The sequence below is a fragment of the Xiphophorus maculatus genome, chromosome 5, assembly GCF_002775205.1.
Source record: "Xiphophorus maculatus strain JP 163 A chromosome 5, X_maculatus-5.0-male, whole genome shotgun sequence".
NCBI lineage: Eukaryota > Metazoa > Chordata > Actinopteri > Cyprinodontiformes > Poeciliidae > Xiphophorus > Xiphophorus maculatus.
In genome coordinates, this window is record NC_036447.1 from 33,202,808 (window position 1) to 33,219,966 (window position 17,159).

The window sequence follows — 17,159 nt, forward strand, 5'->3', positions numbered from 1 at the left end:
TGTTGATGTCGATCCATTCATGCTGGAGGAGTGCTACTGAAGCTCTCTGATGTAAACATTGCGTCTGACCGCATTGGACATGCCTTCGTTGAAACGGAACCACACATCACTGTTTCCCACGGCTGTTCCCATCGCAACAACAGCACACTTCTCACCTGTAGGGACAGGAAACATCTTTTAAACATCAACTCTAACGTAGCAAATCACAGACTACCAAAAGAAACTCCAAAATGAGGCATTTAGCCACAAAAATGATCTGTCTGAGTACGGCAACTGACAGGAACAATGTCCCACTCCATGAAATCTGCTGAGGGTAAAATTATTCAAGAACTGGCTGACAGCCCAAAATGAATGCTGACCTCTTTCTGTCTAAGCATGTTAACACAAACCTGCATGCTGCAGAGCAACGATCTGTTAAGACTGCTTTAATGGGGGGTGCTGTGGTGGCGCAGGGGTTAAGCACAACCCATGTATGGAGGCCTTAGTCCTCGACACAGCCGTCGCAGGTTCGATTCCGGCCTAGCAATCTTTGCCCCCTCTCTCATTACCAACTTTTCTGTCAATTAACTATCAAATAACCATCACTAGAGCCAATAAAACCTTTTTTTTAAAATACTGCTTTAATGGCCAGACTGGGTGATGAGCAGTTACTCAGGTCATTTATTTACAGTAAATCTAAATTGTTGGTGATGACACACAACACTTGAATTAAAAGAGGGCTGTGATTTCTTTTGTTAGATTTTCTTTTTATATCACTATGTGTTGACTTTGTAAGCCCAAAAACTTAAAAACAATAAATGATCAAAATATAGAAATATAGACATGTCAAACTGTGATAAAATAAAACTGAATGAAATGGAACCCAAACCAGACAGCTTTCCATTTAATGGCTTAGAAGTAAACCAGGACAGATCACAGGTTTCATTCAAATCCAGTAAGTTTAGCTCCAGTTTTATGAAAGTAAATATGTCACCAGGATTTGAATTAAAAAAAAATACCACTGAAATTTTAATGTAACTCTTTCAGTGTTAAAATATATTCAGAATACATTTTTAACCTAGTGGCTGGTTGTTGGAATCTGACATCTGTTGCTAATGTCTGTGACCTGAAGTAACCTTTTTACACTGAATTTTTAGACATTGAATTCAGACAGCAAAATTGAACCAATTGAATCTGAAAAGACTGAAAATATTGCATTAAAATTTTGAAAAGTAGAATTTTTTTTATATGTCGAATTTTTTAACACTGAAAAGTTGAACAGCTATTGAAAATTAGATCACTTCGAAATAGCAATGTGAATTTTTAGCTTGAAGTGAAAATAAATGAAATTTCAACCATGTAAAAATAATAATAAACCTTTTTTATGTTTAAAATGTATTCTGGATATATTTTAACAGCGAAAGAGTAACATTAAAATTTCAGTGGCAACTAGACTTTCAACTGATTCAATATTCTACAAGATTGAATATCCATCCCCTTTTTCTGGGTCTGATTCAGGATTTCAATATCTGGGGGGAGATATAAGGCCTAATGTGGGGACTTGCTGAAAAATAGTCTTGCTAAAGTACAAAAAGATATTAAAAGATTTTACTAGATGGATAAATCTGCCAATTTCATGGATGGGGAGAATAAGTCTCATAAAGATGAACATCCTGTCAAGATTACTTTACCCAATGCAATTGTTATCAATCTATATTTCTAAGCTAGCTAAAAAAATTGAAAGGGACTTTTCTAAATTTATATGGCAAGAGAAAACACCAAGGTTGAGTATGAAAACTCTGCAACTGCCAAAGGTTAAAGGGGGTTTGTCCTTCCCTAACATTAAACATTATGACTGGGCTTATTATGGCAAAATCATTAATGAGTGGCTTCACAATTATTTTAAAGGCCAGGAAGCACCTTTTGAAAAGAGGGCATGTAAACCTTCAATTTATTAGGAGAGATTACAAGCATAAAAAATTCCTGTTTGAAGAGGGAGGATAAATACAGCGAAAAGTTGGCAAGGACAATTCTGATGGTAGGAAGGATTCTCTTGCCTATATTACACAATAAAGACTTCCTCCCACAGGGGTGTTCAGCAGTATTTGGAAACTGGCACAAAAAATGCATCAAAATAATAGCAGATCTATTTGATAATAACATATTGATGACCTTTGCCCAGCTTCAAAATAAATTTGGCCTCTCATCCAAGGATTTCTATGCCTACCTACAAATTCGTCACTTTGTAGCATCTGGCTGCCCCAGGACCCTTGCACACTTCCAGAGCCAACAGAAAAGCTCCTTAACAAGTTTACCTTAAATACAGGTTTTATTTCGAGATTATATAATGTTTTACAAGGAAGTGTTTCTTTTGTTAGAAATGTCCTCAGACATTGGGAGGAGGATCGGGGAAAAGTCTGTAGGGAAGCGGTTTGGGAGAACTGCTTTAAATTATCCCATTCTTTGATAATAATCTCTAGTACCTTTATATTTATCTACTTATATATTTTTTCTTTTATTTAATTACTTTGTTTCATTATTTTAGATAAGATAGATAAGTTAGGTAAGATTTATTTGTCATTGTCATCAACAGATTACAACGAGATTAAGATTTGCTCGACTCGAGTTAAGATGCAGGTTATGTGTATATACGTAATATACCAAGATAAAGAAATGAATAGTACAAAATGAGAAATAAACTTAGACATCAGAAGATGGTTGCAGTGCCTGGAGGTGTCGCAACAGAATGTAGATTTATAACAAAGTGGTGTCAAGAGCAGAAGTTCTTATGCCTTTGAATTTAGTGCCATGATTGCCATCGGGTAAAAACTGTTTTTTAGGCGATTAGTCCTGGTTTTTATTGCTCTGTATCTCTTGCCTGATGGCAGCAGATGGAAGAGACCATGGTCAGGGTGTGAAGAGTCATTTAAAATGTCCAAAACTTTCTTGTGGAGCCTGGAAGTGTAAATCTGTTCCATAGTGGGGAGGGGGCAGCCTATGGTTCTCTCTGCTGCCCTAACAACCCTCTGGAGCGCCTTCTTGTCCGTGTTTCCTTCTTCATTCCAGGTTTTTTTATTTCGTTTTTTTTTTTTTTCTTTTCATTTAAACGCGGCATAGTCAGTTTATATCATAACTACACCTGCTCTGTGTTATGTTGGTTCTGTTTTTGAAAATAAATAAAAATGAGTTAAACAAAATTTTAGTGGAATTTTGTTATTCAAATCCTGATGATCCATATTTACTTTCATACAGTTTTCTCCCAAATGTCTCCATCTGCTTTGGATGGACACCTGGACTAGGTCTTGTCAGTGAAAACAAGACTTAAGTTTAGCATAAAATAAGTCAGGGAACAATGATGAAAATCCAAGGTTAACTGTGTCTTTGAAGGACGCCAGCAGATAAAATGTAGTGATCAGCCAAGGCAGCAGGACACTCAGGATTAGGAGTTGTGCTGTTCCAGCGTAATCACCCTGTTGATCGACTGTTTTCAGGGTTTCAGTTAGAAGCTTTAAGTGCCAGAACCACTCAGTGCAGAACCTGGGCCAGAGACAGCACTAACAAAACTAACTGAGTGGTTCAATAACTGCACAGAAAGTCTCCTCAATATTACTCAAACTACGCTATTTAGCACAGAAATGTGTTAACCGCTGTCATTATTTCTCATCATATTTTTAATAGGATTCTGCAGCCATTCTGATAATACAGCAGCAAAGAGTACTCTGTAATCTAATTTATTTAATAAATTAAGTTATCTTTGGATGTCTATATTTGTAAAATGGATCTGAAGCCCTTTGAGAGGCAAAATGTACTTTTAATGTCATTTCTTTGGTGAGTTTACAGCATACCACAATTAGAACCATCACACACTTTATCAGCTGTGGTTTGAGTGAAGTTGTGATGATGTGACTTTGCACACACAGTACCTGAATCTGAGGACAGCAGGGGCCTCTGAGGTCTGGGGCCGACGGCTCGACCAAAGAAATCCACCTCCGGCTGCAAAACAGAGGGTGAGGGAGGAGTTAAAGCTGGGTGAGAAGAAAGTAAAACAGGTCAGAGTCAGGGAACACACGACATCTTTTTTATTAGCCTAATTTCACCATCAGGGGCCGCATTCCCAGGGGCTCCTCGTTACCCTCATTTCTGCCCTCTAGAGGCTCAACTATGTCATTACTCAACCGAGAAAATTACAGGCTGTGGTTTCCAGTCCAGCTGTTGAGCTCTGTACATCCTAAAGGTGAAGTAGTGCAGTTCTGCGTTGCTGTTGAGTTTTATCATCAGCATGTTCAATGCTGAAGCTGGCTTCTGATGGGTCAGTGTGGTAAAGGTTACGTTTGACTTTTCTAGCTGCATCTGGATCACCTACTGGCTCTAAATCAAATCAGGATCATCTATAGGAAACGTTAAACAGATTCTCCTACGTGTTAATTTTGCCAATTTTATACTGATAGTAACAATTCAAAATGTACCACTGGTCCACTGGATTTTTTGAAGTAAATGGTAAATAGTCGTGTACCGGACATTCTAAAGAACTTTATGCTATTATGGAGATGCTGATTTCATTTCCCAGCAGAACTCTGGACCAGCTTGAAGTAAATGACCTTGGAGCTCCTGTTCTCGATTGTCCAGCAAACTGACCTGACCTGAATGTCTCGCAGAGTTTCCAGAGCGTTACCAAGAGGAAGATGAGATACACCAGAGCCAACAAGTCACATGACCTGAAGGCAGCTATCAAAACAACCTGGACTTCCTGAACCTCAGCAGAACCACAGGCTGATTGCCTCTATACCAGGGGTCTCAAACTCAATTTACCCGGGGGCCGCTGGAGGTAGAGTCTGGGTGAGGCTGGGCCACATTCACACACACGGTCTCCTCAGCCGAACCTTTCTGATTGCCTATTGCCATATTTGGCCGTAGTCAGGCGCTGTAACAGCCGTAATTGTGTAGTGTCTTTTTAAGATACTCTAGTATTGCTAATGTTGTCAGAAGTATGCACCGCGGCTTCTCTGTAGAGAGCGTGGGAGAAACGTGCTAGACGGACATGTTAGCTCCCTAACTTTTTAGTAATGTTACGGGTTGTTTGGATGCTGCTCAATTTTCATGTCTGATAATATAGCAGCTGTTCAACCGGGCTTTGTAAGGTTGGTGAAGAGCGTATTTATTAAAGGACAACACTGGGGAATTCCCAGTACCAGTGTGGTTGTGAGTTTTTGATCGTCCTGACGAATCTGCCGCCTCCTCTCCTCCCTTAAACACAACCCAAGCGTTACAGCGCCTAACCTTAATTACGTTACACTGATCAGCAACTTCCGGGTCTAGACTGGATGCTGAAGCACGTTAAGCGGGAGCGGCCGCAGAAATTGCGCATGTACCGCATGCAAATAATGACACATAGAAAATGCAAATAGGGATGTGCTGTGGTGGCGCAGGGGTTAAGCACAACCCACACAAGGAGGCTTTAGTCCTTGTCCCGGCTGTCGCAGGTTCGATTCCCGGCCTGGCGACCTTTGCCGCATGTCTTCCCCCTTCTCTCATTACCCACTTTCCTGTCAATTAACTATCAAATAAAGGCCACTAGAGCCAATAAAACCTTTTTTTTTTTTTTTTTTAAAAATGCAAATAGGCCCGGCCGATGTCCCGCCCCTGAGAGCAATATACTCCACCGTGATTGGTAAGTTCGTTCAGCTCCGCACACAACACTGAAAAGTGCCAATTATATCAAACTCGTGGGCCGCACTAACATTAAACTTTCATATTAAGGCGGGGGCCACAAACTATCATCCCGAGGGCCGCAGTTGGCCCGCGGGCCGCGAGTTTGAGACCCCTGCTCTATACCATGCCGCATTAATCCAGTAATTCATGCAGAAGTATGGAGTGCACAGAAATGAACATACACTTGCCAAAAGTATTCACTCGCCTGCCATGACTCATATGAGCTTAAGTGACATCCCATTCCTAAGCTATAGGGTTCAATATGATGCTGGTCCACCTTTGCAGCTAGAGCAGCTTCAACTCTTCTGGGAAGGCTGTCTACAAGGTTTAAGAGTGTGTTTATGGAGATTTTTGACCATTCTTCCAAGCCCAGCTCCTGAGAAACAACCCCACACCATAATCCCCCCTCCACCAAACTTTACCCTTGGTACAATGCAGTCAGACTTATACCGTTCTCCTGGCAACTGCCAAACCTAGACTCGCCCATCAGATTGCCAGATGGAGAAGCGCAATTCGTCACTCCAGAGAACGCACCTGCACTGCTTTAGAGTCCAGTAGCAGCGTGCTTTACACCACTGCATCCGAAGCTTTGCATTGAATGCAGCTGGTCCACCACGGAAGCCCATTCCATGAAGTTCTCTGCGCACTGTTCTTGAGCTAATCTGAAGGCGTCATGAAGTTACGAGGTCTGTAGTGTACTTTGTGGCTTAGTTCCATTTGTTGCAATGGAAGTGCTTGTTTCAGCCAAGCACTTCCATTTTCTTATAATACAGCTGACAGTTGACTGTGTGGAATATTTAAGATCGAGGAAATTTCACCTGTGGATTTGTTGCACAGGTGGCATCCTAACACAGTTCCATGCTGGAATTCACCAAGCTCCTACTTTCATTAGTACAAGCCTTAGGTTTCAGTCTACTTTTCCAAATATTCAGTTTTTTGAGCAGTAATTGCCTATTTCTATTTAAAACAAAAGGTCAGCAAACAGCCACCAAAATCTGATCAGATTAAAACTCTTTTAGAAAATCAAAAATAAAAACTGTATTTTAAATGTTAATAATAATAGGGGGTAATAATGCCCCCGGACAACTACTCTGGTTCTGGTTGATGAATACAGAAATGTTTCTGTTCGTTCGTTCTTCTCTGACCAGCTTCAGTGTTGAGAAGGGTTTGTGAATCTGAGTTGGCAGCAATTGCTTCAGAGTGCCTGATCAGAACACTTCTAAATATTCAGATGAAGGTAGAACAAAGAAAGAGGAGTCTAAATCAAAGTTCACTCTTCATACTGAAAAGTTGCCAGAATGAAAAGGTGGCCTTGGTGAAACCACATACTTTCATATATGACAGTATGTGTGTGTGGTTTCTGTAAGAAAGCAGAATAATACTAATTAATTATAACCAAAGTTACAACATAAACATAAAAGTACAGTGAAGCTGTACTTAAATACACTGTAGAGCTAAATCAGTTGGCATATTGGTTCAGTCTGGTTAACTAACTAAACTTGAAGTTGGTTAATTATGAATTAACACAGAGCATGCAGCTTTACAACAAGGGCACATTAACACAGGGGTGGCAACCATGCAGCATGCAGCACATGAAATTTTGTTAAGCTGGTGCTACAAGTCTCCAGTAGTTGTCAGTCTAACAGGAGAGACTTTAGGTGATAGATGGAAGCTGAATCATTTAAGAATAAAATCTATTTCCATGGTAGCAGCTTTCCTCAACAGTATTTCTGTCACCTGCATAATTTCAGATCGGTGCGCCACATCCAAGCTCAGAGGATTGTGAAGCAGAGGTGGGAGTGAAGCAGAGCGAGCTGCTGCTGCTACAGAAATAATAAGATAGAAGCAAGTCAGAGTTTGCGCAGCAGGCTGTGGTGTCGCTAAGGAGAAAAACAAACCAGTTCTGATCTCATTAACACAATCAATAGTGTGCGCATCGTGGTGACGCGCAGAGTGGAAGGTTCATGGATTTCAGATATGGAGTGATTTTTTAAAAGGCAAAATAAATAAATAAATAAATAAAAAACAGAACCAAAGTGAGAAAAATCGGAAAGAAACAGAGACTCGTGTGATAGTTTTAATCAATAATATTTGAGTGAGGTTTTAAATCTGGTCTTGAGGTACTTTAGCACAGCCGTGCTGTCAGTCCAAAAGATCGATTCAGCGAGCTCCAGCTCTTTTCTTAGCAGTGTGTCCATCTTTGTGGCTGCCATCAATTCCATTCTTGGGATGGATGGTGACTTTAAAAGTGCAACCCTTGTCTTGGCCATGAAGAATGTGCATTGAGATTCACCAGTTTCAGAGCACAGCAGCAGGTAACTTGCTGTTCCATAGGCATCTTCACTCGAAGAAAGTGATGAAGCTGTGCGTAGACTGGCATACCAAACTGCTTTGACTTGACACATCGACTGATTCCAAACTTCTCGAGCAGAGACAGACTTGAAATGCAACTTTTCCAGATTTTTGCAACATTGTCTTGCAGATCTTCATCCCCGCTATACTTCTGCCAACATAAATTCTTTTTGCTGGAAGTATTACAGGAGCAAGAAATCCCAAGGGGTCAAAGATGGAGCTGACCAAGGAAAGCAGACCTTTCCTAGTGTGTGGTCGATCTTTGGGGTTGGTCTTGAACCTGAACTGATCTGATTCAGTGCACCACTGGATGCCCAATGTCCTTTCCATCGGCAGATGGTCTTCATCTAAGTCCAGATTTTTAATCCTTGTGAATTCTCCTCTTCTGGAATTGCTGTTACTGCTGTTACTTGACCGTTTGGTCAGTCGAAATCCTCCTTTTTTCAACATGCTTCTTAACTCGGCGCATAGCGTGATGGCTGTATGTTCATCAGAAACTGACTTTACTTGTCTATGTAAAAATGTTTCTGAACTGTTTTGACCGTCTCCTGAGCAAACTCATCTGCAAAATCTGTTGAAAGCTTGAACTGCAGTTGCCAGAGTTCCTCTAGATTAGCCACTGAAATCCAGTTTGCAGCAATTCCTGTCAATGTGTCACTCATCATGTCCATTTTGTCTCTAAGCAGTCTATTCACCATCCAGCCCAAGATTGTCTTTATTGCATATGATCCGTTGTCCACACTGTTAACCACTTGCAATGGTTCCAAAACTTTAGGAACAATTGCTCTGGTAAGCAATCCAACCTCTGTTTGGACAGTGGGGATTTTCACCTCCTTGAGGTGGGGCCAACCATCAATATCCTCTTGATGGGGAATATTGTCCTTAGTTACAGGAATCTCTTTCTGTGAATAAATCTCAGAAAGTTCCACAAATTGATTGGTGTCCAAGCTGCTGATCTCCAGACCAGTCATAATGCGTGTATTCACAACTGATTCATTTCCCATAGTTCACAACGAAATGTTGATGTTGCACCCATCCATGTTCAACTGATTAATCAGTGACTCTGTAGCAAAGGAAGCCGAGCTACCTCAATCCAAAAATGTATAAGATGTCATTGTCTTGGTCCTCTTTTGTGTCTTAACACACACCAGAATGATCAACAGGACACAATCATTCCTACTGGCCCCAGTGACACCACAGGTTTCAGCTGTTTGTACAAAAACAGTTGTTACAGATTGACATTGCAGATTCACAACTTTACTTTACTGGTTCTTCCTTAGTGCCTTTGGTTGTAATATGTAAAGATATGGGGTGACATCTTGAGCATTCTTGACACTGAAGTTTCTGTTTGCAACTGCTACTCATATGTTCTTGCTTCAAACGTGCAAAACACAAACCTTTGCTCTTCAAGAATTCAATCTTGTCCTTATGTGGCTTGCTCTAGAATTTTTTGCAAACTGTGAGGCTGTGGAGCTCTCCACCACAATAAACACAAGGTCTGGTGGTAGTCTCTGCTGTTGTAGATGGCATTTTTGAAGATTCTTGTTTGTTATCTTCTGTCTTTTGAAGTACAACAATTGTGGTGTACACCTTCTTTGGTTTGAATGATTCCAAGTATTGTTTTAGTTTAGTAGGTTCTTTCGTGGTTATGGTAGTGTCCTTTAAGTTTCCATAGAGTGGGTGTAAAAGGTACTTAACCTGCTGGAAGGAAAAAGTTAAAGTCCTTAAATTTGGCTCTTTTCTTGGTCTTTTCTTGCAGGTCACAGGCAGATTTTCTCCACGATTCTTTGAGCTTGTATGGCAGTTTATTTGCCAAAGACTTTATATTAGCTGTGTTGCCCAAGTTTTCTGAAGATATTAGCTATCTAATAGCTAGTATTAGCTATAGCTAGTAATAGCTAATAGCTAGTATTAGCTATTAGATAGCTAATGATAGCTAGTATTATCTATTAGATAGCTAATATCTAATAGCATCATTGAGTTCAAGCAGCCAGTGAAGAAAAGTGCAAAAGACTGAAGAGCAACTCCATCTTCTGGTTTAATTGCTGGCCAATAAACAGTCTCTTTAATGTAGGCTTGTGAGATCTTGAAGTCATTTCCAAAGAACTCCTTTAACATCTGTTTAGCTGTAGTATATCATGCTGAAGATGAATGCAGCTCTTAACCAAATCATGTGGTTGTCTACTTGTGTTTTGTAGCAAAAACTGAAGTCGATCACGATCGTTACCGGTATGACTCTCGATTCCATGTTCGATGGCTTCAATAAAAGATCTGCATTAGTCAAGATGGCGCCGGTGCAGCTGGCTGCCTGCAGACGCAGCTCCCGTCCTGTGTGTTTGTCTGTGTATATTTGCTGTAACCAATTAAGGATCCGTGCTTAAAGAACCCATGGATCATCAGTTGGGCTTTCTACAATGGCTGGATGTGGTTTTGTCGCTGTTCTCCGCGTTCTTCTGCTACTTTTTCTACTCTTGGTTGCGGAGGACCTCGCCGAGCGGAGTAGCGGCATTGTTTGCTCGCGTGAACGGCTGATTGCGCTGTGTGGGTCTCTGCTGCTGCCCGGAGACGGGCCTGTGGTCCCGGAGGAGTTACGGAGAAGACGACGGGGCTGCGGGTCTGGAGTTAAACGGAGGTAGAAGAGGAGACGGCACAAACCAGCGGTACCGGCGATTATCGTGGGGAACGTGAGGTCTTTGGGGAATAGGACAGACGAACTCACGGCGCTGGTTAAAACCCAGAAGGAGTACTGGGAGTGCAGTATCTTCTGCTTCACGGAAACCTGGCTGCACTCGCTTATTCCGGACTACAGCGTGGAGGATTTTCCTTGGTGCGCGGGGACAGGGACTATTCCAAGAGTCGGAAGAAGAGGGGCGGCGGGATTGCACTTTATGAAAGTGAGAGGTGGTGTAATCCCGGTCATGTTAACGTGAAGGAACAGATTTGTAGCCTGGACATTGAACTTCTGGCTGTGGGAATGCGGCCGTGTTATTTACCGAGGGAGTTTACGTCCGCCATTTTGATCACTGTTTACATTCCCCCATCAGCTGATGCAGCAGTGGCCTGTGACGTCATCAGCTTTGCCACAGCCAAACTCCAGACTCAACACCCGGACGTTGTTATTGTGTCTTGTCTCTTGTCTCGTCTTGTCTCTATGCTGTAACTGCGAAGTAATTTCCCTGCTGGGATGAATAAAGTACTTCTATTCTATTCTATTCCAACGGCTCTCCATGAAATATTGGTATGGTGAGAGCTGGAAGAAATGATGCCTTATGGTTCTTCACCAGGTACTCTGTGACATGGGCTTGTTGTGAAATAGCTTGGCCAAGCCTGTCTAGCACTGGTGCATGCTGATCTCTAGGTTCAACTTCTTTTGCAGATGTAGCCATTTGAACAGATGCAGCTGGAGCAGTGTGTTTAAAGCTAGCTGGTTTTAATGTGTTCTGTGACGGTAGCAGCAATGTAGGTTTTATACCTTCTTTACTGTCTTTTTGATCAGCTTGAAAAACGCTGTTGTTTTGAGCATTTTCATATTTCTGCAAAATCTCTATTTTAGCACTGGATTCTGCTAACGCTATTAGCATTGCGTGCATTTCTTTGATTGCCTTTAAAGTAGCTTCAAAAATCTTTTGCTGAGCTTTAAACTCTGCTTCTTGTTGTTTTTCTTCAGCCCCTAATTGAATCTTCTTGAAATTTTGCTCTACATGCCACTCTGCTTCTTCTTTTTCTAGTTTTTTCTGTAAAGCAGCAGCCTTTGCCTTTAAAGCAGCCCGCTCTAATTCTGTCTTTAATCTCACTGATGAAGATAATGAAACTGAGCTTCCACATTGTGGTGAGGAACTACTTTTGTGTCTGCTTGTCCGTCTTGATGTCATAGGCCTACTATTTGCAGGTGTTTTCTGTTTGTCACATTCCTCGGCCGCGTCGGCGCCATTCTTTCATCCATCCTCCACAGCGTCAAAAGAAGTCATCCATACCATCAAGCTTCTGTCTGAACCAGTCTTTTTGATCTTTCATGGATTCTTCATCATCCATAACTTTCTGCAGATCAGAGTTGAGCTTTTTAAACTCTTCAACAATTGAGTCATTTTCCATTAACTGCTCAATTGGCTTCTTCAAGCTTGACAACTGGACTAGCGTGGACCTGAGACCTTGGATTAGCTTCTTCTCCAGCCTTTCCAGTCATTTTTACCGTCCGTTTTTCACTCTCTCGTTCGTCCATAACAAGCTAAACTTCTACGTCTTATGGACAATAATGTCAACAACACATACCATTCCACTTTGTAATTCCACAGAGCCACCAAAAGCTTGCCTTCTTTTTTTTTTAACTCAAGTACTTCAGCTGCAGCTGTCACTCGTTATCCAATGTACTCCTTTTCCAAAGCCTCCGTGCTGTTTACCTGAAACAATTCCTTGTAAGTTGTGTTGTTCCAAGTCGATATGGTTCACACATAGAGCAAGTTTTTTGACTAATATAGATTCCTAAATAATGAAGCCATAAGCTTGACACTCTCCGTATTTCCCCTTCTATCCACTTGATGTCGAAATGACAAAAAAATAAAAACAGACTGGATCCTCTTAAAGTTAAATGGTTTACTTCAAAAATAAAAACGATGCAAATGTTACTTTTCCACTACAGAATAAAGAACAAAATAAAAGAGACGAAAGAGGTCAAAAAACTGTGTGGCTCCACTCCTACTGCCCAAGTGACTCTCTATCCACACCCTCAAATCCTTAACTGCAATTAGACATGCACATTTACTAGAAGGCCTTAGTATAGTCTAATTAACAAATTCGTATGCATTACGAGATTTAACTAGTAATCATTTTTATCCTAATAAACAAATTATCATAAGAAATATAAACCTAATTAATTCTACAGGTCTATATGAACTAATGTTGAATTTAGGCTTCTACAATGGGAGTTGGTTCTTTTCTTTCTGTTTTATTTACTACACTCTTTGTCAAATGCTTTATTTTGTTTTGTTTTTTGTCATTTTATTATTATTTGTGTCTTGGTTTGATCCGCTTCAGTGTTGTACAGAACTTTCGTTAAGCACGTTGTTTTTAAGTGCTTTAGAAATAAACTGGATTTTGCTTTCTGAACTTTAACTGTCGGTACATAAAGCACACATTGCCTGGAAAGAAAGTTTTTTGTGCACCTCACCCTGGTCTCCACTGTTGTCTGTTTCACAATGTTCTCCAACCTCTGCTGATGGTTCCTGGTTGGTTTCGGACCTGCACTCTTCCTTTCTTCCTCTTTCTTCACAACAAACACATGCAGCACATCACAAATGATAAGTACAGTTTCATACACACTCAGCTTTGTTCTGACTAAACGGGCGGTGGCATCTCACGGGAGAAGGGTTCCTCTGCAGCATCATCTGCTCAGCTCTCCTCATCTTCTCCTGCTCCATTTCTCTGCTGATGGTCTGTTTGGCCTGATAGGTCAGCTGGCGACGCGGCGGCAGGCCTGGAAACCTCGCCACCTCCTCCACACGCCTGCACACACAACAAACTTAACATGTGATGGCAAGCAGCTGAAAACTACTACTACTCTAACTTAACTGTTGAATACGTAGTGATCTGGTCCTGTCTGCAGTTGATAGAGAAACAAAAAATCTAACAAAATGGTGAAAGTGGCTTATTTATCACAGGGTTCTATCAAGTCATTGACTGACTGAATGAAGCAGTAAAACATTGCTTGCATGAGTCAGCCGTGCACCCCTGGACTGGAAGCTGTTTTTTGTTGATTTTTTTACCTCAGAGTGGCCAACTTTCTATTATTCCTATCTCAATTTGATGCAGTAGGGGCTTCTGCACTTCCTGTATCTGTGCCCTCTGTTCCCTACACGTTTTTCAGCCATTACAAATGTTTATTTCATTGTTAATAACAAAATTCTAATGATCAATCTCCAATGGAAATCTCAAAGGGTTCATTCACAAACTGATGATGGCAAGCTACTGGACTGTAGCTACAGCTGCCCTTCTAACCAACACCAGGAGGAAAGGAAGGAGAAGTGTATTGCCCAGGCTCACAAACAAATCAAACTGGGGATGCTCTGATTGCAGGGCAAACTCCTACCGCCACAGCAGTAGTAATGTTAACATGTCATAACATGTTTTTCCGAGCTGCCTTTCAACACAACATAAGCATTAATGCTCATGCCAGTTTTACACCTGTGTGGCAGCAAGGGAGACCTGCTGGGGTGTACTTGAAGGTGTAACTGTAACTTTATCTTGAAAAATACCTCACATGTTAAAAACAGCAAGCACTATTTTGAGTATTTATCCTAAATCCATAAGACCTATATTCTTAAAAAAAAAACAAATATCCAAAGTAAAATGCAATGGCATTCCAATTTCACAAGCCGAAGTTTTATTCTCAATACAATATTAGTTTGCTACTAATTGTCAACACTAGGACAATTAGATAACAAGGTCCAAGGATATGATATTTAACAGGTCATTGAAAAGTTTGAATAAACAAATGTAATATGTCGATGTGCAGCGCTACGTGACCCACACACCACCTCTGAAAGATCATTGGAGGAGCTGTTTAAATTAGCTAATCAACCACCGCTGTGTTCAGATGATCATTTTATAATCTCAAAATAAACATCAAACAGAATGTGCTTGCAGAATAGGTGGAGATTGTAACTAAAGCATATCTCTGTCTGTTCTCCTCGCGAGATAAAAGAAACTAACCCTCTCTTGTTCTTTCTTGTGTCTGTATTTCAATGTTCTAGGTCATTCAAACCTGACACATCCTCTCCTTGGGCTGCCACCTTATTGTGGTGGAGGGGTTTGAGTGTCCCAATGATCCTAGGAGCTATGCTGTCTGGGTCTTTATGCCCCTGGTAGGGTCACCCAGGCAGCAGACAGGTCCTAGGTGAGGCACCAGAAAAAGAGCAGTCCGAAGACCCCGATGATGGTCAAAAACATCGGACTTGGTGTTCCCTCACTTGGACGCGGGTCACCGGGGCTCCACTCTGGAGCCAGGCCTGGAGGGGGGCACAATGGTGAGCGCCTTTTGGCTGGGCTTTTTCCCATGGTGCCCGGTCGGGCTCAGCCCGAAGAGGAAACATGGGTCCCCCCTCCCATGGGCCCACCACCTATGAGAGGGGCCAAAGGGGTCGGGTGCATTGTGAGATGGGTGGTGGCCAAGGAAGGGGGCCCTGGCAGTCCGATCCTCGGTTGCAGAAGCTGGCTCTTGGGACGTGGAATGTCACCTGTCTGGTGGGGAACGAGGCAGAGCTAATGTGTGAGGTTCCAGCTAGAAATAGTTGGTTGTCCGGCAAGCAAAGCGGCATGCGGCTCGAGTGGTTGCTGAGGCAAAAACTTGAGCGTGGAAGGAGTTTGGAGAGGCCATGGAGAAAGACTTCCGCACAGCTTCAAGGCGATTCTGGTCCACCATCCGGCGTCTCAGGATGGGGAAGCAGTACAGCACCAACACTGTTTATAGTGGGGATGGTGTGCTGCTGACCTCGACTCAGGACGTTGTGGGCCGGTGGGCAGAATACTTCGAAGACCTCCACAACCCCACCAACATGCCTTTCACTGAGGAAGCTGAGTCTGGCACCTCTGGGTTGGGCTCTCCAATCTTTGGGGACGAGGTCGCCGAGGTGGTTAAAAAGCTCCTCGGGGTGGATGAGATCCACCCGAAGTTCCTTAATGCTCTGGATGTTGTAGGGTTGTGTTGGCTGACGCGACTCTGCAATATCGCATGGACATCGGGAGCAGTTCCCCTGGATTGTCAGACTGGGGTGATGGTCCCCACCACCACCCACTGGGGTGGTCCCTACCACCCCAGTGGGGACCCCACTGTTCAAAAAGGGGAACCGGAGGGTGTGCTCCAATTATAGGGGGGTCACACTTTCAAGCCTCCCTGGCAAGGTCTATTCAGGGGTCCTGGAGAGGAGGGTCCATCGGAAGGCGTTTGACCGTGTTCCTCGGGGAGCCATGTGGGGGGTTCTCTGGGAGGATGGGGTACTGGGGTAAGGGCTGTCAGGTCCCTGTGTGACCGGTGTCAGAGTCTGGTCCGCATTGCCGGCAGTAAGTCGGGCTCATTTCCGGTCAGAGTTGGACTCTTCCAGGTTTAATTTACATTAAATCAGTGTAAAAAGGTCTTCAAACAATATTATCATTTATCGCCATCATTTTTGAGACAATTAATCACGCAGCAAAATTTGTTATTGTGACAGGCCTACATATATTATTTAATTTGCCTTTGGGATTATTAAAGTATTTTTTAATTTGAATTGAATATATTGATGGTCAGTCTGCAACCCAACTGCCCCAACCAACCCCCAAAATTTCTACTGAAACTCTTGACGAGGAGAGACACAGATGTGACTTGCAGTGGCGGTTTTTGATATGGGCAATATGGGCAACTGCCAAGGGTGGCATCTTGTGGGGAGGTGGAGCTGAATTTTGCTGTTTTCAACTGCAGGCAAGCATTGAGCAAATACACCATAAATTAGAATATGTCTAAAAAGTTAATTTTTTTGTAATCCCATCACCAAGTGAAAGACGTTATACAGATTCATTAAAGAACTAATGTTTCTACATCTTTACATCTCTTAGCATGTTTAATATCTTCTAAAAGGTTTTTATTTTCAATAAGTACTATTAATCTGACAAACCTCATCAGATTGTATATCCTGAGTTATTGAGTAACACAGCCTGGCATTCACATTTAGGTTTTCGCCTCATTCTTGGCACAAAAAAGGCCTTCTAGGGTACACTATCCCAACCCTGCCCCTTGACTGTTCCTCACAATTTGTCCCCACCAATTTACAACTCAAAGTTACAACCTTGTTTAATTTACTTTAGTTGCTGTGGTGTTCAGAGAACAGTGTGCCAGAGAACCTCAGCTCTGAGTGCAACAAAATAGGGATCTGCTTCTCTACTTTTTAAAAGAAGTGTCAATTAAAAATTCAGAATATTTTCAAGGGGTTAAAATCATTGTGCCATTATGTGGCAAATCAAATAAAAATATGGATATAAATAAATGAAAACCATGTCAACACTACTAGATGTTTGGTCTTTAGAAAACATTTTTTCTCTCTTTCTGACAGTGTAGGAGCAAATTTGGTGTTCACTCTGTCTTTCTTTCTCTC

At 41.9% G+C, this 17,159-nt stretch overlaps 1 protein-coding gene across 2 annotated transcripts in view; it reads right to left on the reverse strand.

Moving 5' to 3' along the window:
* Nucleotides 1-17: 17 nt before the first annotated feature.
* chtf18 (chromosome transmission fidelity factor 18) overlaps nucleotides 18-17,159 on the reverse strand; it is a 36,931-nt gene continuing 19,789 nt past the window's right edge. For both annotated transcript variants that reach the window (XM_023333776.1, XM_023333775.1), the window contains exons 19-22: nucleotides 13,395-13,539; nucleotides 13,205-13,300; nucleotides 3,903-3,972; nucleotides 18-155 (exon numbers count right to left, since the gene is read on the reverse strand). In XM_023333776.1, the coding sequence (XP_023189544.1) occupies nucleotides 34-155; nucleotides 3,903-3,972; nucleotides 13,205-13,300; nucleotides 13,395-13,539 (433 nt within the window). In that variant the 3' untranslated portion in view covers nucleotides 18-33. The remainder of the gene's footprint in view (nucleotides 156-3,902; nucleotides 3,973-13,204; nucleotides 13,301-13,394; nucleotides 13,540-17,159) is intronic.